This window comes from Seriola aureovittata, chromosome 14 (genome assembly GCF_021018895.1).
Source record: "Seriola aureovittata isolate HTS-2021-v1 ecotype China chromosome 14, ASM2101889v1, whole genome shotgun sequence".
NCBI lineage: Eukaryota > Metazoa > Chordata > Actinopteri > Carangiformes > Carangidae > Seriola > Seriola aureovittata.
This window is the reverse complement of record NC_079377.1, coordinates 7,381,315-7,405,509: the sequence shown is the minus strand read 5'-3', so window position 1 is coordinate 7,405,509 and position 24,195 is coordinate 7,381,315. Positions and strand designations below refer to the sequence as shown.

At 41.4% G+C, this 24,195-nt stretch overlaps 2 protein-coding genes across 3 annotated transcripts in view; one reads left to right on the top strand and one right to left on the bottom strand.

Moving 5' to 3' along the window:
• The window catches only part of macrod2 (mono-ADP ribosylhydrolase 2), a 396,264-nt gene that overhangs the window by 59,227 nt on the left and 312,842 nt on the right, over positions 1 to 24,195 (top strand). The gene's annotated exons all lie outside the window — the stretch shown is intronic.
• On the bottom strand, positions 7,847 to 18,627 carry flrt3 (fibronectin leucine rich transmembrane 3). Its single transcript, XM_056395622.1, has 3 exons — positions 18,263 to 18,627; positions 12,304 to 13,022; positions 7,847 to 11,007 (listed from the first exon to the last, which is right to left on the bottom strand). The coding sequence occupies exon 3, from the start codon at positions 10,963 to 10,965 to the stop codon at positions 9,013 to 9,015; it is 1,953 nt and encodes a 650-aa protein (XP_056251597.1). The 5' UTR covers positions 10,966 to 11,007; positions 12,304 to 13,022; positions 18,263 to 18,627; the 3' UTR covers positions 7,847 to 9,012.

Here is a 24,195-nt window from a genome sequence, read left to right as displayed (position 1 = left end):
CAGATGTACGAATAAAGAGTGTGTGTGCCTCAAGCTCAGCAATGTCATAGTAAAAATAAATAACATGGTAAATTCTTTCATTATTTCAGCATCTTTTGTATTTTCCAGCAAATTCTTGAGCTCCAAGTTTGCCTCTGCACCACAAACGGTAGAATCCTTTTATAATAACATCAGCTGCTCAACATGAATTTCCTGGCATCTCCTGATTTCATTAGTGCACTCCTTCCATCAATGTATGTCTTCTTCGTCAGTTGTGTCTCTAGCTAATAATAATCCAGCATAATTAGAAAATGAAGAATGGGCCTGCCAGCATTCCCAGCAGTGTTTTCTGAAACTGGAAACTTTCCTCTTCTGCCTAAGTTTTTGTTTAAATGAAATGTCTGCATATTAAAGAAGATGAATAATTAGTAGCCTTAAAGCTTCTGGTTGTATTAAATTTTCATCTGACTCCTGAAGAGCTTTAATTTGTGAGGTGCTCACAATCTTTGGTTTGTTAGGTAGTGGAGGGAAACAGTCTCACAAGTGAGGAAAAAAGTGGATATCATTTAGTGATTGTGATTATTTTTCCCTGATTAAACAGCTACCAAACTGAGATCAAGTACATGCACATGCTGTCTACTTTCCAAGCTCCAAGTGTTTTCAGATCTATCTGCCTTTTTACAGGAAGCATGAAGTGTGAATTAATAAGCACAATTGCTGTCTTCCTCATCTACAGTATCCTGTTTTCACTGCAGCTATCACCTTTTAATAAGAATTGTTGTTAATGACATCTGTGGCTGTGGTGTAACCTTTAGCACTCCAACCTGTCTGCTGTATGTCTCACTCTGACAACACTAAGAACAGGTGGGATGTCTTTTGAAATTTCCCAAGACATTTTTATTTTACTTTTCAACCGCGCCCTAACTGCATTCACTGAGTCTCAACTCCTCAAAGAAATGCAGCCAGAAGAGCTGGAATCAACACGGACAACACAGCATATGGCTGACATGTATTGTCAGCTGGCTGCTTCACCTGTCTGTAAGGAGAACGTAAAGTCTGTTTTACAGAGTGTAAACATTGGTTTACTGGCAACATGAGGATTATGTACTGCCTCACAAAAATCATGCATTTTTCAATACTGTATGTACTACTCTCTAATGCTACATGACAATGAGCCATTTTGACAGGTAGCTAGGTAGCAGCTGAAAAACATGTTGAAATTCTAATAATCATGCAAGCATTATTCCTATATAGAAAATAAGCAACCCTGGCTGTTTTGAACTTGTTCAACATTATTATTAATTATGCCATTCCCCTGGTTGCATGGCTTTATAGGAACTGTGTAGCCTTATATAAGAACATATAGCTTATACTGTGGATGATATAGGGATGCAACTAATAATTGTTGTCATTATCGATTAATCTTTAATCTTAAATCTTTAATTTTTGACAGAAAAGCAGCAAATCTTCTCATTTGAGGTGCTGGAGCCAGAGAATATGTGGCCTTTTTGCTTGAAAAATTATTTAAATTGTTAACTGATTTTTAGAATTGTTGATATTTTGTGATTTACTAATTGTTTCAATATATTGTTTACAACAAAGAGATTGTTGAACATCCCAAGAAATAAGTGGAAAGTATATGGTAACATTGCCAGATGTTAGTTTAAGCTGCATGAGTGTGATAGTGTCTATAGACACACACACATCACCCTGTTAACTTGAGCAGGTTTTAAGCAGCTGCAAGCTTAGGATTACAGTGGCTTAGATCCTTTGACCTCCCCCTCCCACCATCCCAGTGTACCACTCGATTGAAATAGATTCAGTAGACTTTTATTCAAAAACAAAGGAATTTCTCCTCATCCTTCTTCCCCATCCCTGCTCTTTCCTCTTTCCTTTTGGATTCTCAAATTCCTCTAAATGAAAAATGATTCACTCTTTCTTGGTATTTTGTACAACAGACGGTCCCATTTTGCTCCCCCCCTCAGTGGGGAGGAAATGAGTTGTGGGAGCAGATTCTTCTCACACAGAGATCTCCGTAATCGTGTGGCTGCGTGTCACTCGCACACCACAGTGACAGCAGCTTTTAATTAATCCCACATCCCACCACCCTGCCCTGCCCATTGGTGGCTTCTCCCCCAAACTTTTCCCTCTTAACTTTCTTTCTGTTTTTGACTATGTGTTTGGATGCTGCAGTTGCGGGGAATTTTCTGACTGCAGTCCCTCAACCCACTGCAGTGTTGTGTGCAGAATTTGTATAGTTACAGGATGACATTGCTGTCACTTTTCCACACTTCTGAAAGTGGGAGATAGCCTACTTAGTGTGTTCACGTGTTTAAACCCTCTGATGTCAGCTCGACCAACTCTGTCTCCAAGAGTTTGGTAACTGACTGAAAACTATGTGAGTACACCAAGTCCACATGAGATGTTAATAACCTTTTGTTGGCCTACACCGGGTCAAGGATGTTACTTCTTTGCTGCACTGCAGTGATCTTATGTCAAGGTGCTTGAGTACAGCAAAATAATGAGGCCTTGAAGTGTCTGCGTTCTCCTTCTGGTGCCCTGATAAATGGTGACAGGTTGTATTTACAATCCTAAAAGGCGCTGACATTGCTGAATTCTGCATCTCTTGGAGAAGTACCAAAACATTGCTAAAGTTGAGCAAAGGTATATGTGTTAGCCCTGGCTGTGGTGTGGAGGCGGCTGTCTGAGTGAATGAGGGTTATGATAGACTTCTCTGGAGAGATGGACTGAGCTTTCGCCTGAAGGTCAGGCTGTCAAAAGGGTAATATCAGACCTGCTGAGGTAGAGTTCTGCCCTGCTCAGTCTTCATCCTCGAAACATCTTTGGAGACCAAAGTCAGGCGTGTGAGCAGGAGAATCACTGCCTCAGCATTTAATTGATATAATTTATACTGATCTCCTTGTTACATCAGTGATATGTAGTAGACTTGGTTAAGACGTGCTGTTTGATGGTCAGCATGGAAGGTTTCCTATCATTACTGATCAGCTGATTATGCAAACTTACTGCATTTTCTGTGTTTTCCTCCTGATAGCCAAAGTGAATAAGACAGCTGCAGACAAACACTGCAGATACAAGCCTTGGCTTGCTGTTCAGTATGACTTGGCTGTAGCAACCATTAGGTTAGCAAAGTGGGCTAAACTTGCATGCGATTAGGCTGTCAACATCTGAAAATAATGAGCTGCAGACAGAGCCACACTGGCATGCAAATACTGCACTGACATTTAAAGCTGGCTTAACATAAATGAGAGAAGAGAATGGATCGAAGAGGAGCTTTGGCCTCCCACTACAGAGCTAGAGGTCTGCTGGGGGTAATGGACAAGTTGGACCCTTCAGAACCTTTAGGGATGAAATAATTATTCCCCTCCATCAGACTTCATGGACAAATGGGACTGAGGGTCGATTAAGTTCTAAGGGGGACGTGGTGTTGATCTCATAAAGGGCATCAGGAGATGTATGGCCTCTTACAAGATCATTTAAACCACTTAATGGAGGACAGGAATTAATGGCTGCCATAGAGCTGAGTCAATTATATAGATATTTTCATAACATATTGTGTATAATTCATAGTGTAATGGCATAGACACCAATCAGCCCCTTTGCTTTTGTTTTGGTTATAGCCTGTTTTAAATGAGATTATTGACTCTGTATTTTGGGGTGTAGAATAAGTTGCTGTCTTCATACAGTGATATAGATGCACTGTCATTGTCTGCCATGTGGGGTGGCACAGTCTTGATGGTGGTGGCTCTTGTTAATTTGTATTAATGTCAGATAATTTAGAGTTGCCATGGATGTATGTGCACGCCTTGTGCTCTCAGGCAAAAAATTGGATTCATTAAGAAGATGGAGGAGCTGGTTAGATTTTTTTTTTGTCCCCGTGGTTTCAGGTCACTGAGTAATGTGAAGAGATGGAGAGGGTCCTGGCCTGGTGGATGGGGGGAGCTGGTCAGAGACAGAGGGGAGAGGACAACACCCCCACACAGGAGCACATCACTCACACTGACACATCTCTCATCGGACGCACTGTTTTCGGCTCTGTGCTCTTTTACAGTTAGAACAGACTGTGCTTGTGACTGAAAGCGACAAAGTCACATGACAGTCTTAGGACAACTGTATGAAGGAAGTGGGGTGATGGCTTTTGGTGACTGCTTGCATGCATATCAGTCAGTATAATTATCTGTTTGTGTTAATTACATGTGTTGACAATGTGCACCGGTTCACATGAATGAACAAGTAATTATAACTGCTATAATATTCATAATTACACATAGTTGGACAAAGCACACTCACAAGCAGACCTTTGCATGTGTTAGCATGAGCCTTGTCAAATGCAATCATGAATGTGCGATGAGTTGCAAAATTCTACAGGAATAGTCAAATGGCTACCTCCCCAATCTATAGTTCCCAGCATAGATACTCATTTGCATGCATCTCAGTGACCACACCTAGACATTCACAAGCACGTTTGAATTGATAACAGCATGTTTGAAGTATAAATATAAAGAGCCAAAGAGATTAAGATGTATGTGAATGAACCATACACACGATGCCAAAGGATAAACGTTAAAGAGCAAGTACTTCACATCAGATCATAAACAGTCATAGTTTCTTTTCTTTTTTATACCTCATTCACACACACACACACACACACACACACACACACACACACACACACACACACACACACAAATACACACACACACAAATACACACACACACAAATACACAAATACACACACACACACAAATACACACACACACACAAATACACACACACACACATACACAGTAAATACAAATTTTACATACTGGCAAACCTGCAGACTTTGTGTGAGGCCCTGAGCCTTGGTTTGGCGTCTGACCTCAGCACTGCTCTGCTCAGCATTTCAAAGCCATTAAATCATGGGTCTGTTTGATGTACAAGCCGTGTGCAACAGGATGTGAGGGAGAGGGAACAGCAAGCTCCCCTTTTATTAATGTTTTGAATGTGTGGTTGTTTTTGGCATACTAGTCTATGTGTTGATGAAGCAAACTTTTTTACAAGAGTTTGAAAAGAATGGGCTTTTATTCTGTGTTAAACCCTTTTTAGAACAAAATGTTCAATATAATTAGTTTTTTGTAAGACAATTTCCCTTTGACTGTACATTATGAGTAATTGCACCCTTGCCTAGCATCCCTAATCAAGTTGATAAACCATATCACCTGAAAATCGCAAAGAGAAAAACTCAAATTGGTCCTCTCTGTATCAACCCATTGGCTTAACCTTATGCTGTGAGCCTTTTGTGTGGTTCCGAAGGCAATTAAGCCATTAGCTAAACATCTGACCTTTTCTTCAAAGTGTTTTTCCCCATAATGTCTGCCGTTCCCTCGAATAATGCTCTGTAATGAATGCCAGGGGGTTTCTCCTGAGCAGAGCATCCTTATGATGGACAGGTTGCCTATCAGAGTCTCTGATGGCTATATTTTGCAGGTGTTGATATGCATCCGTTTTTCATCTCTTGAGATCTTTGAACTGAGTATGACCTGACTTCACTGACCTCTAATCAGTCATAGGGTCACATGGCCTGTGCTTTTTTTTTTTCTAATGGTGCTGACGGAGAAGAACTGTGCCCAGCTACTGGCCACAGTGAGGTCATCCAGGAGTGCTTTGATACGAGCATCTATAGGAATGCAAATGTGACTGGCTGCCCGACCAGTACATTACAATAGGAATAACAGCAGCCTGGGGCAGACAGTGCAGCTGCCCCCATTAGTTTTAATCTGTGGGTTACATAAAAGACAAACATAATTAGGTTCTGTGTGTGTCACACAGGAGACAAATGCTTGTAGCATCTTGGGTTGTTTAAAGACTTGTCTGACCCCAGTGAGAACATAAGAGTGATTAAGGAATTGTGTAAAGGGACTGATGGGTCAAGGGTCATGAGTGATAAGTGAGGTCACACAGGGTCGTCAGCAGTCTGGTTCATCAATTTTGCCTCATACGTGGGTCAGCCAAAATGCACAAAGCTGCTCTGTTTAATGTATTACTCTCAGTGAAAGTCACAACAATAGCATGCTCCTTTCAGCATTTGGGTAAACTATAATTTATCAAACAGGTGAGAGAATGTGTGAGAGCAGCTTGCTCGTTCTCAGAGCTTTAGAGTGGTCAGCATACTTCAATTACTACAATCCCATGTGAGTAATTTACTTTATCCTGAAAGCCCACTAATGACACATAAAACATTTTTGTCTTATTTTAAGAAATTAAAGTGATCTAATTGATACAGTGTATATCAAAAATAACACTTGATACATTTTAGAAATTCTTGCTGTTGCTGGACATGGATGTTGTGCTCAAGAAATGGAGCACTTATCCATCTCTCACCATTGGTAGAGCGACCTCAGTCATCAGCTAGAAGCTTACACTATGAAACTAGCGGAGATCTCTGCTTACACATTTTCAGCTAGGTTTAAAATATCATTAAGAAAACTGAAACAGGCTTTTGTTTTGTTTAATTTACCTAAAACGGAGAGTAGCACATTATTTAGTTTCCTTTATGTTTCTGTAGAAGGCCACCATAGAAAGTGCGATAAATATTATCTCTGAGGAGGATGCTTTGCTTACTTCAGCGCAATAAAATAAAAATGACAGACATTTAAAAATTTTATCATGTAATTTCCTTTTTTGCCCTCAAGATTCTTTAATCAAATAAGATTAAGGCTGAACAGTCAAAGAATAAAAAAAAAAAAACTGTTGACAGCGTTCATGTGGAAACTATCACTTTTCAGTATTCTAAAAGTAGACCCTCTGTTTACTTTAATTCCAAGTTAATGTGATATATATTTAGTGTTTGGGGCAGGGTTAGTGTATACTTAAGGTTTGGATCACTTGTGCAGCTTTTAGCGGCTCCCCTTACTGTAATTAAAGCTTTCACTGTGTTAAGAGGTTGTGGGTGTGTGAAAGTGGGTATGCGATACTTTTTGTGATCCATGCTGAATACTTTTATGTGCTTTTGTGTAGGAGTATGGTCAATGCTAGAGTCTAAAGAGTATAATCTGAAATGCATTAAGTTTATGTTAGCTTTCATTTGATATTCTGTTGGATGCATTTGTAAAATGGGGTAACAGGCTATTTTACCACTTTTGCATGTGTACCTTTTCGTGGGCCCTTGCCTGAGTGAACTGCAACCATGTCATTAAGTGTGCCGCCTGGAGCCCAGAGCAGTGTATATATACTCTGCCCTCTGCAGGGACGGGCATCCCCAGCAGGGTCTGCCTGTACCACCCTCCATATGGTTGCTCGTCATTAGTTTTCTGTTGCCCTGGTGCCTGGGAGGTTCATCAAACCCTAGAGTCCAATCTCTCCACAGCCCTATTTCTACGCTACTGTGATATTTCTCTCTCTGGCCAATCGGATAAGTCACACATGGCTTCACTGCACGAAAGAACAACAGCAGCCTCAAGCAGATGTTGCTCTGCAGACTGCTCATGGAGTGGAAAACTGGGTTTCAAGATCAGTATCTGAGTTATTGTTAAAGAGTTCACTGTGTCTTGAAAGGGGAGTTGTGGTTTTAAGGCTATGAGCTACGGCCTCAGAGTTCAGATCTTTGTTAAGGATAAATATGCAGTAGGTTATGTTTTCATCTCCAAGCATTTTTAGATGCTAGACAGTAATTTGAGATATGAGTGAATAAAACACGTCGCCAGCAGCCTTTTCTTTTACTCCACGGCAGTTCACATTTGTACAAAGATAGAATTCTCTTGAGTAGCAAAAACTAAATTGAGCAATCACAGCAAAGCATGATGGGATAATAGTAATTGAACAGAACAATAGAGGTATTGTTTTGGGTGGGGTAAGAAAGAGCAAAGCTATTTTTGTCCACTTTTATTCTGTAATATGACCAATATTTTTCATATTCAAGTGTGTATGAAAAAAAGTCACTGGTTTCTTAAAAAGCTAAATACAATAAGCATTGGATCAAGGCACATACAAGACTGGCCAAAGGGCATACAATGCACTTTGGTTTTCAATTGTAAAGAACAGTTAACTTCAAATTGTGGCAACATAAAAGTGTGTTCATTTGAAAAATAATACAAAATAATACTCATTAACAAGGAGTTACTGGTCTGGTGGTAATTCTAATGAAAGCCAACATGTCTCGTCTTTTTGGCCTGGTGACTAGAATGACGTATGGTACATGGTACTAAAGAATGCCGCCATTGTCATTTGGCCTTTGTTGGCTCGTACAAATAGAAATAGTGGGGGGTCCTCTGTGTCAGCCTGTCCAGTCTACTTGTTTTGAGGAGCAGAGAACTCCTTAAGGTCGGTGTGCTTTATCTGCCCTGTGCTGTGGCCTACAGTCCTATCAGAAACACTGGAACCCTGCTTGGGCCTCTTTGCTGTGTGTCTCCTTGCAAACAGAAAAAAATCACACACTGAACAAAGCAGAGAAATAAAGCATGGCACCTCATCTTTAGTTATTTGAACTCAATACCAGGTGAATACTTGGTCTGTAGTATGTGGAGACAGCTACTGACTGCTCATTTTAGAGGGCAACATGCCTGCTTTGCAAATTAGTCAACTGTGCCTTAGTTTATGTCATGTCATTTTTTTGCCTTTTTGTTTTTCAGACAGCCACAAAGTTAAAAGAATGACCTGTGCTTATACTACAAGGTTTTCTAAAGTCTGATTGTTCAACACAGCAATGAAAACCCACTTTCACAGTTGACAAGTCATCATATCTCAGTAGAACACAGAGTTTCTTTTAGTTGGTCGATAACCTTAAGCAAAGGAAATACAGTACAAATTACTACAAATCCCTAAAATATAGAATTGCAGTTAGTTACAATACCCACTGATGATTCAGTGATGGCCTGCAACTGGAACGTTCTCCGTCTTCATAAAATGTCCTTAAATATAAATTATATGGCAAATGTACAGAACATTGCTTCCTTAGTCTTATAGATCCAGTGTTTTGTGAAAGTCTTGCCACTCTGTTTAAGTAACGCACTCATCACGAATGTCCATGCGAAATATCATGAATGGGAATGGTCTGAATCTGGTATTCCACTGTCTCTGTAGCTCCTGTTGTTAATACTGTTCTCGCTATGTGGACTTTTGTATAAACTCAGACCATTAGGTGGGAAAATCGTGTGTATCACAAACTCCTCCTTGGACACAGGCAGGTGATTTATAGGTATCATTTGAAAAGAAGTCTCTCGTATTTCTAGGATGGAGTTGTCTTTCTTAGTGCCAGCCTCAGCATAGTCATCCTTTCTCCGACGGCCTTTGTTGTAGGTGCAGTTCCTGGAAAAAATTGACCCGTTCCTGTGGACATACCAGCACACCAGTGCCAACATGATTATTGCCAAAAGAGCCACAGCCCCTCCAATTATAGCAGCCAAAGGCAGACTAGAATTTTTGTAAGGCTCTTTCTCCTGCTCTCTGTTTAAAGTTGTAGTTGGGTTGTATGATTTATGAGAACCAGTCTCTGTCTCTATGCAAACTGGGGTCTCGTCTGACAGGTAAAGGTTGCTGGTCTCCATGGGAACCATGCATATCCTATAGGAAGATTCTGGCTCCAGAGCAGTGAGCAGGTACTCCGTCCTCTCCCCTTGCACAATGGTTTCAGTGATGGAGCCAAAGGCAGGGCTGTGTCCCAGCTTTAGCCAGCTAAGCCGTAGGGCAGTCATGGGTTGTGACACCCTCCATGATATGTGTATTGTATCTGTGCTACTTGACTTCACGCTGATGGTGATAATCTTTCTGCCTGAAGAGGTGGTAGTGCTATGGTAATTTTTACCAATGTCAGGCCCTTTTACTACAGGCCTTTTAGTCACAAACAAGGGCCACTGGGGCTGTGAGGGGCGTAAAGTGTTGGAGACTGTGCTTGTCTCAAGTGTGGGGATGAATTCTGAGTCTGTGCAGTCAAACATGTCTGTAGTTAGGTCTTTAATTGCCATGCCTTTGACCTTATCAGGACCCTGGCACATGAAGCCACGTACATTCACCTTAGACGGCAACGACCGCAACCAGTCACGCACCCATTTCATCCTGCAAGTGCATTGCCAGGGGTTGTTGCGTAGCAGTAGCTGTGTAAGATTGTCCAGATCTTCAAATACACCCTGTGGGAGGCTGCTCAGGTTGTTACCAGACAGGTCCAGGCGATACAACTGCCGTAGGAAGGCAAACGCCCCAGGTGGGACCCGATTAATGTGATTTTCTTGTAGCTGCAGCTTCTCCAAACTCGTGCCTGGCAAGTTGGCTGGCGGCGATGTCAGGGAGTTTCTCACTAGTGAGAGCTCAGTCAAGTTGATCAGGTTGATGAAAGCCATCTCCCCAATCCCTCGGTTGTTGAGCAGGTTACCATCCAGGATTAGTCGCTTTAGGTTGATGAGATCTTGCAGTGATTGCTCTGAGATGGAGGAGATGCGGTTGTCATCAAAGCGCAGCTCCTCAATGCTCATGGGTAGGCCTGAAGGGATGGTACTTAGGTGGTTTCTGGAGAGAAAAAGCAGTCTGAGGTGATTACTGTCCCTGAAGGCCCCCTCCTCTATGCTGACTGCTGATACAGAGTTATCATCAAGATGCAGCTCCTCAATGTAGGGAATTTGAGCTAAAGAGGCATGGGTAATCATCCGAATGTTGTTCTCTTGAAGGTGGAGCTCTTTTAGCCCAAGAGGAAGGTTAGTGGGGAACTCATCCAGATTGTTGCAGTAAAGGTAGATCTTCTCCACAAATGTGAGCCTGCGGAGCTCTGCAGGAATACCTGAACTCTTAATGCGATTGTTTTGCAGAAAGAGCACTGTAGCATCCAGGGGTATACCAGTAGGGATGGAAGTCAGGCCACGGTCATTACAGTAGATGAAGGTCCCATCACAGCGGCAAGCTGAGGGACATGAGGCGGAGGTCACCAGGGGGTTAGCAAGACCAAGCAACAGCCCGACCCTGATGAGGAAGAGGATAAAGTCCTTGCATTGACACACCATCTTGAAACTGTGTAGTCTGGCAGTCTAATCACTCAAGAGCCCCTGGGGAGAAGACAGAAGGGTACATTTAATGCACAAGGCCTTTAAAGGAGAGCCAAATTCCTGTTCTCATAATTGCTGGGTGTTTGAAATGCTGCCTGCAATAACTCCTGAAAGAATTCAGTTGGAATTCCTCCCATTACATTGATATGAACTGATCATTTGGATTACCAGACAATAGTTTTTTTTTTTTTTTTTTTAAGATAAACTGCTTGCTTCAAAGATAGCTTTACATTATCCACCAGTTTATAGATTTTCTACGAGTAGAGGTTTAAAAAATAACCTGCATTACAAAAGGAGTGCCTTTTTTGTTTTCCTCTTTTTTTTTTTTAAGTATATTTTTTTGGGCTTTTATGCCTTTAATGGACAGCACAGTGGAGAGTGACAGGAAACAGGGAGGCAGAGAGAGGGGGAATGACATGCAGTGAAAGGCCGTCCGATGCGGGATTCGAACCGGGGCCGACTGCAGCGAGGACTGTAGCCTCTACACATGGGGCGCCTGCTTAAACCACTACGCTACACGACGCCCCGTTTTCCTCTTTTTGATAAGAAATTTTCCAACTTCTGAAATCTGTGAATTGAATATTGTGCTTTTTGGCCCTGACATATAAAATGTTATAACATTCCCTGGTTGTTTTACACGTTTCTGTATCTCAAGGCTGCCATTCATAGCTACAGACGACGAGGGTGAACATAGTCAGGCTTTGTCGATGAACTGTTGTGGAACTGACATGCTCTTAAGTCCTCCTGGATCATTACCCATGCTTTTTGCCATTCAAATTCTGGGGTTTAACTGGCTTCTTACAAGGTAGTGAAGAAATATCTCTGCTCACAGAAGAGGTTTGATAAAAAGTCTTTTGCATAAAGATCCAAGAAGGACATGTTTTTGGGAGTCATTTTTCTGAGGCTATGAGATAAAATTTGTGATCCTCATCCATTCATTCATGCATAGCACTGCCATTGATATTTGCTGTAATTGTGGTGTGTTAAAACATTTGAAAATGTACTTTAAATGTTTTTAATGAATAATTTCAATTAACTATATATTGAATTTCACAATTCATAAACTTACAGCAGATGGCCTTAAAATGAACAAAACTGTGGTGAGAAGCAGAAGGTGCCAACTGGTTGTCTGTCTCTTTCTTCACTATCAGTGTGTAGTTCCCTTTTAATTAGGCTAATACTGATTTATTGCTTTAATTATGCATTCCTGCCATGACCTCTTCCTGCACGTCTCATTAGAAATTGTGGTTTGGTCAGCGGAGTGGAAAGAAGTAAAGCCATCCGTATTTGTCATACCTGATTTATACGATGTGGTAAATCCTTTCCAGCCACCAAAAATCCAATCAAGATTTCCTCTTGAATTTGCTCTTATCCTTTCTGAAAGAAAAAGTTTGTCCAAGGGGTTTCTAGTGATATCCTGACCTGGTCAGTGTTTGCTGAGCTGATCCTTGTTTGGACGATGACCTCCTCTGTGTTGTCAGAGGCTCATGCTTTCAATGCCTTTACCATGGCAGATAAGCTTGTAGAAGAAGCATCCCCTCTCACTGACAAAGCATGCCCTCTCAGGTAATATTAAAAATCCTAATGGGTGTTGAAATTGTCAAGCTCAACAGCCATAACCGCAAATTAGATTTTTTTGGATGTTGTATAGTGATCCGTGTGAGGATGGGGTGAGCTTTAGCAAGGGCTCCTTTCTGCAATCAGGCCCGACAGGCATGATGAGTTGACACAAAGCTGGTCTGAGCCATGCCAATCCCCTGTGCCACAGGCTCAATCCAGGCCTGTTCACTTGTGTACTCCAGGTCTACAGGTAACCCAGAATCCTCTGCTCCCTTGTCGAGCCTGTATACACATTAATCCAGGGCTTTGGTCCCTTTTCCTGAAGCAGATAACCAGTGTTCTCTTCTCCTCTAAGGGGCAAAACGGGGCAAGGCGCTTATCCTTCTGGGCCCAGCCTCCTTCACGCATCTGCAGCTTGACTCATACTGCGCCCTCTACACACCTGGGATTGTGTTCTGAAAAATAAGCAGAGACAAATATATTTAGTGCCCACATTCAGTTATTACAAAATCACCACCAGGTAACAGAGAGTCATGTCTCAAGATAAATACAAGACATTTACTTTATATTTAAGTAATTACCAGGCGTAATGTTGAAATTTCATTTTTCATCATTTTGTTTTAAATCGGCGCACCCCTGATTGGTTTTATTAGGAAACTTGATGTTGATACTGGGGAAATCTATAAATCTAGGAATGCTTTCTACTTAACTCAGACCTCTATTACTTTGTGAATACTTATTTTGAAATACCCTTTCTTCTAGGGCCTGATTTAGCCCGTTGACCTTTTGCAGCCCGTAACTTTAACGGACCACATTTCTTTTCTATAGTGATACAAGAAAGAATGTCTATGCATACGAAAGACAACAGTGATCTAGGCCCTGACACAATGGCTGAGGGTGGAGCCCCTATGCCCTTCTCCGTCCAGTTCACCGCTTGCTAAGGAGTTTTTGGTGTTTTACAAGGGAACTAGTCCTGTGATTTAAAAAAAAAAAAAAAAAAAAATGCAGTCTGTGCTAGTTTAAAAATGAGGCTCGTCCAGATTCCACACGGGAGAGGAAAAACAGATCCGCTCAGTGCTTACTGAATTACTCGCATTGTTAAAAAAAAGCACTCATGACAAATGAGGTCCATTTGAATTTCGTATGGAGAAGAGGATGGGTGTTGCATACATCTGCCACTCCCAACTCCTCTCTCTGTGACCCCTAACCCCAACCCCATCCTCTCTTTACATTATGACTGCTGTTTCTGTTTGTAAAAATAGAATTTCCTTTGTCAAAGAAAATGTTATTCTTCCTCCTACAACACAATAGCTTTGTGTCCTTATATGTAACCATCCATGTGACCTGCTGGCAGCCATGGCGTGCTGTAAAACATGGAAAGGTAAATTAGGAACAAAGGGCCCAGCCATTTAACAGTTGTAGTCCATGACAAGGAGAAGATTAGGGAATTGAGAGGCTTGTAACTCGATTACAACTCCTGAGATGCTGTCTAATAATAACGCCCCCCTCCCTTCTGTTCCATCTAAACACGGGCCCTCAGTCCAGTATTACATTAGTAGTAGATTAGAGTCTGGGGAAAAAGCACCAGATGTGACCTCTACCAACTTCTGGAATAAAGGAGTCTGACAAGGGAAAAAAGGATGAAATTCAGTAATGGAGTTTTATAAAATGGCAGGATGATGGAGGGATATGTGCTATCTGTCTGTTGGAATGAACTTTTAATGCAGCACTTAGTCAAGCTATTTCAATTTTAAATAGCCCTTTTCACCTCATTTTGTAAAGTTCTCCATCCTCTGTATATTGTTAAGTATGTAGTCTTGATTTGAATCCTTTAATTCTTAACATTACATAAAAGGGGGTAATTGTCTCTGCATTTCTGTATTATATTATCGAGAGAACCAAGCAAGAACTAGCTGCACTCCATACATGATATGGTCCAACATTTCCAGTTAGTTTGCCTGTCTTTGGCCAACACAATATTCATTTATGAACGCTGCTGTAAATAAAGTCAGAAAGAAAAAATTGTCGCATATTGTATGATAGGCCTCGGTGTGTTATATTATATTGTGGATGATTTATCAGAAGTCTGCTTTGAACTAAGCACAATGCTTACTTTACGAGGAGCATAGTCGGCTAAGATGCTTTGCTATTTTTTTCTCCTTTTCTTTTTCCACGCTCATCGGATTTCAGGAGAGTGGCCCCTCTCTATTGTTTGCTACAAGGCAAGCATGTGGACCTTTTAGCCTCGGCAGAGGGGGTTTAGGTATTAAAATGTTTTATTCAGGCAATTTAAAAATTCCTCTACTTTACACAGTTGGTTTTGCAAGACTTTTCTATTGCATTTACTACTAATAATGTATACCACTGCAAACCCACCAACACACACATACTATGTTCATGTGCACACAATCATTTTGAGAGCAGCGGGGGCTGAGTTAAACATTTTTAGTGATGGATGTCTTTCTCCATCGTTCTAATAAGCTCCGCCGGCCAGACAGGAGATTTCTTTAGCAGTCAAAGTGGCTTCTGCTTCATTTAATCTGAACTGGCAAAGTTAAATTGAGCATCCTGGTAAAATTGTGTGTGTGTGTGTACAGCTAGTTACCTTTCAGTGAAGAGTGTGGGAGGCTCACACAAAGCTGGACACTGATAGCCATTGTGAGCTCAACACGCATAAATGCACATTTAGTCAGCAATAACAGAGCCTAAGACTTTGTGCCCCCTAGTCATACACTGCACAAGAGAGGCTTTGGAAAATCTCAAATAGAAACAATTTCATGCCTGTCAAAAGTATTGCAGATTATAATGACTTTTAGTTCCGTAAATACAGAATAATATTACATGGGCTGCATTTAGGGGAAAGAGCTGTAGAAGTAGTAATGGCTGGCTGTTAAATTATTCATGAGCCTTGAATTAATTTTGAACCACAGTATTGTTCTCCATTGGGAAATCAATGCTGTTTGTATCTGCTGTTGATTATTCCTTCAAATTCATAATATAGTTTTGAATTGTGATTGATTGCACACAACACAGTTGTGTATTTTATTTTTTCAGATTTATGTCTGAAAAAGTGTATTTTGTCTGCCACATCATAATTTGGTTAGGGTTTAACCAAACACTCAAATAAGACCTGAAAACATAAATGTTTTAGGTTGTACGATCGTGCATATAAGTGTACCTAGCTAATATGATACGAAAGCAAGAAGTAGTGTCTTTTTGTAATTTCTTGTATTTAGATTTTTTTGTTCCATGATTTTCTGCTCTTAACTGAAGTGAGTTTTTGTAAATTTTTGTATGCAATGAAACCTTGTGTCTGCCATTCATTCACATATTAGTAAGTTGTATGTCAGGACATCGGGCAGCGGCCTGCTGTGGTGCTGAGACACAATGGAACATTCATGGTCACATCTGACTTCACAGGGACACAGAACATGTTTCAGGCAAATAGAAAATGGGCAAAAATCTCTCATAGTTTCACAGATTTGGTATGTGGCCTCCTGGCGCTGTCTTTAGATGGGCTGAACGGATGATACATTTGCTGGCCCATTTAGAGCATAGAGAGGCCTGGGACAGACGGGGGTCTCTCTTTTGTAATGGCCTGAAAGGAGAGATCTATAGCAGCTGCAGTGGTTTTTCCCCACATGGGGGTGGTAGGCACTACAGTTTTTTCCTGAGTCATATCACTTGCAAAGGTTTTTCCTGCAGTGTTTATGCTTTGCAGCCATGTTTACACCTTTACTTTCAGTAACCAATCTGAAATTATTTGTCTGTTAAAGCTTGGAATAGATGGTAAAAAGACAATGCTTTGTGGCCAAATAAATTATGAATAGAAGTGAATAAGGCCTCCTCAAAGTACAGTGTTGAATATGAAAAGTGTCTTGGTAGTTATGAATGTCTTATTATTGCCTTTTTCCTCACATGTCATTCATATTTTATGCTTCACTGTTTCTGCCAGTAGAAGCTTCTCTCTGTAGTGACCTGGTTAGTTGTTAATCTGCAATGTGAATTCCCTCTGAAAGCAATTGACTGGGGACTTTTGCCTCAGGCAGTCATCAGTGAAGACAATTGGGTCTGTCCTCATGTCTGCCATGTTTAACCGGCTATTTATGTTTTGTCTGTCAAACATACTGAACAACAAAGAGCTATACTACAAAGCCTGATAACTGAAGTCAGGTTTGCTTCCATTATTAGTGATTTACTGAAATCAGGCTGTAGCTTGTGTATATCAGTCAATATTTAAAGCCTGGGTGACCTTATCATTTCATGGAGATAAAGGGCTGCGTTAAATTGGATTAAAAACGGTCCCTGGCCTGGTGTTGCCACTAACACATACAGCTTAAATACTCTGCGTGAGAACTGCAAGCGCCCACTCTATTGCATTGATCTAATGGGATAAATATCAGGTTTGTATGGCGAAACGAACAGAAGACTTTGATTCATTCGCATCATATAGATTACATTGGAGGGGACGTTCTGCTGTCAGTCGGCCATATGAGCAGAAGGTATTATCTTACTGTAAACCGCGTTTATTTCTGGACGCTTATTAATACGACAGTAGCTAAAACTGCATAGAAATGTCAGATATTTGTTTTGAGGCGTTGCTGATGTAACGTACAGCATGTTGTGTGCGTGAAATGAGCCGCTGCTTGTGTGCGAACTCATGCGTGTGAAACTTACATGGATTTTATTTTGTGCGTTTTTTGGGGGACCTTCATGACTGTGCCCCTGCAGCACATAGCTCTCACAACATATGACGGTTGATGGTTTTTTTTTGGGTGAACGTCCGTATTATCGGCAGACAGGCTTACAGTTGCACACAGTAAATTTCATTGTGGTATGACATGAATAGGAGCTGTTTCGAGTCGTGCAGACAGTGACGCTGGAGACGCATTTAGCGGAGTTTCTCCAGCTGCCCCTTCATGTCCAACTCCGCGGGATCTGCGCTGCAATTTCAGCTGCACGCCGGGGTGTCTTCTCAGGCTGCGACACCGAGACTAAATCACACAGTCCCCTAATCCTATCAAGTTTGCGTATTTGCCTCTGTTTATTTTCCCACTGCTTTAAGAATATCGAAAGCTGAAACAAGGAATTAGAAGATTTTAGATTTTCCCTGTTGCCCTCTGAGTGCTTCAACACATGTTTTGACATGTACCGAGTATAAATGTGATCGAGAAGAAAATTTAGCGTATGCCCGCAAGAGATTCATCTCTACAGACAGACTGGAAAAACGGGAGAGGGAAAACAGATCTGGTGTTTGTGGTCTCTGTTAGACACACGCAGAATAAAGAGGGAGGCAGCAGAGGATCGAAGCAGCAAGTTGAAGACATGAGAGGCTTGAGATGACGAGACAGATGAGCAGTCTCTTTAAGTCTGATTTTTATCTGCCAGGCTGAGCAGAATGATTTGCCGTGCATAAACTCAGGGAAGAGCTGAATTTGGTTATCTGAAAGGAAAGTACACTCACGGTCTCTGTGTTACTGTCGCTTAAAGCGTCACTAACCCTGTGAAACAACCACCTCAGAGAAACCCACTAATTTTCGGCTGGGCCGAGTATTAAAAATTAAAGAAAGGGAAAATGTAACTAATTACAAGCAACTCCCGAGGATTCCACATGACTTTAAATTCCAGAAAGAAGATCCAAAAAGATGAAAAGGATGCATTCCCAACAGGAGTGTACCAGCAAAAACACACTTACCTCTATAATCAACCAAAAAAAAAAAAAAAAGGAAAGTAACAGGTATCCTCTTAAAGTGGGGTTCACAACGGGGGAAAAATAATAATCCAATCCAGGCTATGAGGATTTAAATTCAGATCCAAAAAAGCGCCTCTCACTCACTTGGCTATAGAGCTATTTGGAGTTTATCTGCAGCAGCACTGCTATGTTTGCTGGTGACCCCCCCTCACACACACACAATCTGTAGGCTGTGGAAGGACATAGGTGCACGGGTAGATCTCAATACAAATGTGGAGTTGTGTATGCCTCTAGCTTTGCTTCAATAGAGCACTGATGTCATCTGGAGGAGGGGTCTCTCTCTCTCTCTCTCTCTCTCTCTCTCTCTCTCTCTCTCTCTCTCTCTCTCTCTCTCTCTCTCTCTCTCTCTCTCTCTCTCTCTGAGTGATGCACAGGAAAGTTGCAGTGTTGAATGGATACACTAGGGGGAGTGGAGGAAAGGAGAAAGGCACTCACATCCTTGTCAGATGTGTGCACTTAAGATGAGTGAGCAGTCACTGTTTGGGAAGCAATGCTCACTGGCAGAAAAACAGGGAGAGGAAAAAAGTCGAAATGTACAGTATGTTTGTGCATGTTGTTAGGAGAGAGCGACACAAAAATGTTTCTTGTAATGTTTTCTTTTTGGCGGCATGTGGTTTGGTTAAATTATCATTTGCATATTTGTTTGAGATGTGTCCGAATAATTTATGATTTGTTTTTTGGCATCAGGAGCTTCAGCTTCAGCTATCAGTTATCTCTGTTGCAGGTGCTCTTTTTCATCTAGACAGAATGTTTTTTCTTTTCTGAAAGGAAGAATGAAATCCAGAGTTTCGCAATTGTAAACCAAAACGGTTTTCATAGATCTAAAATTCTAACAAAAAGTTTGCCTTTGTGTGAAGCACATACCAGACAGTCTTTTTTAACTTTAACAGGTAATGAATGTTTGATGATGATGTCACAGTGAACCAGAGTCATTTTCAACAAGATTTTGGAGTTGTGCTAATCCCTAATATGTGTTTCTCTGTGTGTGTCTGCAGACGTGTATATATATATATGTACAGCATGCTTGTGTGTGTGTGTGTGTGTGTGTGTGTGTGTGTGTGTGTGTGTGTGTGTGTGTGTGTGTGTGTGTGCATGTGTGTGTGCGTGCGTGTGTGTGTGTGCGTGCGTGTGTGTCTGTGTGGTGATAGAGGATAGACATGTGAGTCGCTCTGACATACCTGAACCATTATGACTTTTACCCCTCATGTTTTCTGTTTGACCCTCTTTAGTTTCATGTTTAAACGAAGCCAAACAGTGGGTTTGCTCCCTACTAGACCCAAAGCAGCAGTGAGTCACCCTGTTAGTCAAACAGTTGTACAGCAGATCTGACCCAGCCGACACTCTCTCCTGCTCTGCGTCATCTCCAGTGTCTCCCCCTCCGGCTACCCGACAGGGCAGACACCACAGCCCGGCACGCTGAGCTGCAATGGAGCAGCTCTGTTTATCTGTTGTTGAGTATCAGCTTCCTGTTGATGCCAGTGGGTCAATGATCAGATCTGTGTGACGTATGCGGCTGTCTGTGTAATGTGTAGACTTCTCTCTCACATGTCATTCACTACTGCAATACTACTTTTTGATAATTACATCAATCCTGTTATGCTATTCAGTTGTGAATGCCTGGAGGGTGTGCATTCATTTTCAGTAAACTAGCAGGTTTGTTAGAGAAGTATTATTCACTTGTTCTGGGGTTAGTAAAATATGGAGCTGAAGTTGATCATGTTTTCTGTTGGTGGAGAGAGAGCAGCTGCCCTGTAATAACTTAATGACAGTTAAAAAAGCAAAAGACCACATTTTGTCAGTAAACTACAAAATGAAAAAGTAAGTGAACCCTTTGGCATTAACTTCATTTTTGTACAAATTTGTCTTAAAATAAGGTCAGATCTTCATCCATTACAATTATGAACAACACAATCTATCTTTATTAATAACACACAAATCTTTGTACTGTTCTTGTCCATATTGAAATTGTAATTCAAACATTCACAGTGGAGGTTGGAAAAAGTATGTGAAACCCTCGGCGAATGGCATTAACAAAAGCTAATTGGAGTCAGGAGTTATCAAACTTGGAGTCCAACCAAACAAACCAGATTGGAGGTGTGGGTTAGAGCTACTTTGACTTATAAAAAACACTTAAGCATTTTGAGTTTGCTATTCACAAGAAACATCTGTTGAAATGAAATATGCCTCGCAAATGAGAGATCTCAGTAGACTTATGATTAAGAACTGTTGATTTGCATAAAGTTGAGAGGGTAACAGTCATCTCAAAGAGCTCAGATATTCATCAGTCCACAGTTAAACACAAACTGTATATAAATGGAGATGACGTAGTTCTCTGGACACTCTGCCTAGAAGTGGGCCACAGTATGACTCCAAAAGCACAATGCAAAGTAGTAACAGCCTCAGAACCTCAGAGTAACAGCCAAAGGCTTAAAGGAATCGCTGGAGATGGTTAAAATCTTGCTTCATGAGTGTATCATAAGCAAATCATGGAGTAGGTGTCCTGCCATGGACACCACAGAGACAGCTACTGCTCACATTGCTGCATGTCCAAAGTTTGCCAAAGAGCACCTTCACAGTTCACAAGGCTACACTGGGAAAATGTTTTATGGACTGACGAAACTAAGGTTGAGTTGTTTGGGAAGAACATGCAGCACTGTGGATGGTGCAAAAAGGGCACTAGATAAACACTGTCCCAAAGGTGAAGTAAGGTGGAGGGAGCATCATGATTTTGGACTTTGCTCAGTCAGGGCCTAGTCAGCTTGCCATCATCAAATGGAAAATGAATTCCTGAGTGTATCAAGGTCTCTCATAGAATAATGTCAGGGTGGCTTCACCTGCTGAAGCTCAGTAGATACTGGGTGATGCAGCAGGACAATGCTAAACATCAAAGTAAATCTACTACAGAATGACTTCAAACAAAGAAAATCCACCAGTGGTCCAGTCAGAGCCCAGACCTTAATCCAGTAGAGATGCTGTGGAATGACCTGGTGAGAAGCGATCACACCATACATCTCAAGAATATGTCTGATCTGAAGCAGCTTTGTAGGAAGAATGGTCTGGAATTCCTCCTGAAGACACAAACTGTTAAAATTGTTTGTGTGATATTAGCTTAGGGACATTGTGTTTAGCATTAGCAACCCCAAGAACATTTTACTGAATGGAAAAGCCAGACTGCAAATGACCCAGTTTACACAGTAATATAATTTATCATGCTTAACGCAAATGACGACCATACATGTAACCTCCCGACATACAAACAGCACAACTCATTTAATATCCCTATTTACTCACCATATCTGTTTCTAAACTCTGATCCATTATTGTTTGCTTGTGGGCTGATATGAACCTTTACTCTTAGCAATTGTTATGAACTCATTAGAATGGTGTGTAGTATGCAAGAGTGACTGTCTGAGAATATCTGACCACCACTGACATCTCATTCCCAGTTCATGTGCCAGGACAGAACGTCATCCAACTCCAGCCTCAACTCATCAGCACACAGTTAAACCATGATTGTCATCTCAACTGGAGTGTCTAATTGAACAGACACTTAAGCTTAGAGCATCTGCCAAAACTACTTAGACCTCCAGAGGAGTTTTCAGATTTGTTTGCGTTCCAGCTGGAGTGGCTCTCACTTTTGTTCGAAATCCATTGGGTTTCCTAGACAAATATAAATTGCCTGTATACTGTTCATTTGGAGGCAAATCAGTGTAAAATAACATTTCTGTTGTGTTGTGAAGTTTTCAATAATGCTTGTCGTAAGTATAAGTCCAGGTGTTGTATGCTAAAGACTGCAAGGTGGGAAAAGGTCAGTCTTGGACATCCTGACTTGATCCTTGTCTTCTCTCCAGAGAAACAGAGCAGAGAAACCTGTGCCTGACCTCACCGTGGCTTCCTTTCCTAAATCAACTGCAGACACATCTGTCAGCGGCTTCTGATTGACCCTCTCTCAGACATACAAAGAGCCCCACTGGAGGACAACGGTGTTGGGTTTCTGTTATCTCAAGACCAGGGAAAATCTGTTGCCCTGTTCATCTTTTGTTCAAAGGGATAGGCGCTCTCCTTTGCCAAGGATGCACTCCAGTCTGTCTGGCCAATTTCACTGTGACAACAGACAGGTTGTTTCCTACTCTGTTGTGTGTGTTTGCAAAGAGGGACAGCACAGCTAAATATATTAAGCCACTTGATTTTGCTAAGTGCTAGCTAAAGTGCCTTTTGGCTCTGGTGGCAACAAAACAACTGTTAAGTGTGCACTTGGTCTTGTTCTATATCAAACTCTCCTGCGCCCAGTTTTGGTCTCTCATGACAGACATTCGACCAGATAATTGATTTACTTATTTGCTCTCGCTGTGGTCAATAGATGGGGCTTACAGTTGGCAGGCTGTGGTGCCCTACTTTCTGAACCGTTTGCCAAAACACGCAGACCCAGTCTGATTGGTGCTATGTAAGCTAGGTGTTATGGATACTATTTTATCTTGCTCAATTTTCCGTTTATCTGTCACTTAAGCTTAGTGTGCGTTCGCTGAAAAGCTGTGAAATACAATAGGCCCCAAAACTGCTCAGGGGCTCACAGGGGAAAAATGGAGTCTGATTTCCTCTCATGTCTCCTTCCTAGCTCTGACTGGAATTCATTATTGATAGACTCTCCATGTTCTTAACCAATGCCAAATTAAGGGGAACATGTAAAAGACTGCTGCCAAAATCCCCGCTTTGTTTTTCATTTACCTTCTGCTTTATTTGCATATTCATCCTCTACAGGCAATCAGGAGTGATCTTTGCTGTGGGCCTTTCATCTCCGCTCTGCCATCCTGACAGGCAGCTTTTCAGTATCACAACAGTTTAACTAACTATGATTTGTGGATGAGAGGTGCTGTTGGTTATGCTAGAGTATTCACATTTTTGATTTGCAGAAGATGTAATGTGTGTGACGGGGATAGAAAGAGGGTTTATAGAAAGAATATAAAACAGTGATTGGGAAAATATGTCGACGGATGATGGATTTCATTAGTGTGGGTTTGTATAAATGTAAATGTAGGTAGGCATCATGGCATTGCCTAAAATGGAAAGCTTTGACTGATGCTCACTGATGTGATCTTTATGCATATGAATGCAGATGTCAGTTATGTGAAGCATGGTCTTGCTGAAGGCATGATTGCTGTAAGGCCATGCAGTAAGGTACTAGTCTTTTCTGATGCAGATCCCAGATGTTGAGGGATAGGTTGACCCTATTCGTCTCTTGGGACTAGGGTGCAGCCCAGAGAAAGAAAAGAGCCAACTACAACAGAGACTAAAGGGGCCGGCATCCTGCTGCTTAGGCAAGCCGAGGGGCCTCGGTCAGTAGTCATTTTGGCCATGTGTTTGTGGAAGAATGACAAGCCATGCAAATAGCTCCGTCGGCTGTTTTTCCCCTCGTCTTTTGTTTTCTTTGGTTGTTTTTGTGGTTGCTGTTGTGTTGTCTGTAGAGACAGAGGAACTCAGGGATGAGCGAGTTTCATAAAAAAAGGTAGAGGGGGTGGGAGCTGACTTGTCAACCTTAGGACCTCCCATAGGTTAATGACCCCGAACACAATGCTCTGTGATCAGATTAGATAGAGCACTCTCCCCCCACTGCACTAATCAGCACAATAAAGGAGATAAAAGATAGAATTACCATACAGTGTTTTCACAGTCCAGCATACATCTCTAATGTTAGCTAATTGAAGTCCTCCTCTCTTGCTTTGTTACTGGTTTACTATTCCTGCACTAAATCTGTAATTAGCCAACTTAGCATCTTTTCTCCAGCCTTAGTTAAATGGTAGCATTTATCTTTACAATAGACTCAACATGCTTGTGTAAGCGTCGACAGAACCTTAAAGACAAATTTGCTGCTTTCTGAT

Bases quoted from the DNA above. Each gene is read 5' to 3' on its own strand.
- flrt3 (XM_056395622.1), bottom strand. From the start codon at position 10,965: ATGGTGTGTCAATGCAAGGACTTTATCCTCTTCCTCATCAGGGTCGGG.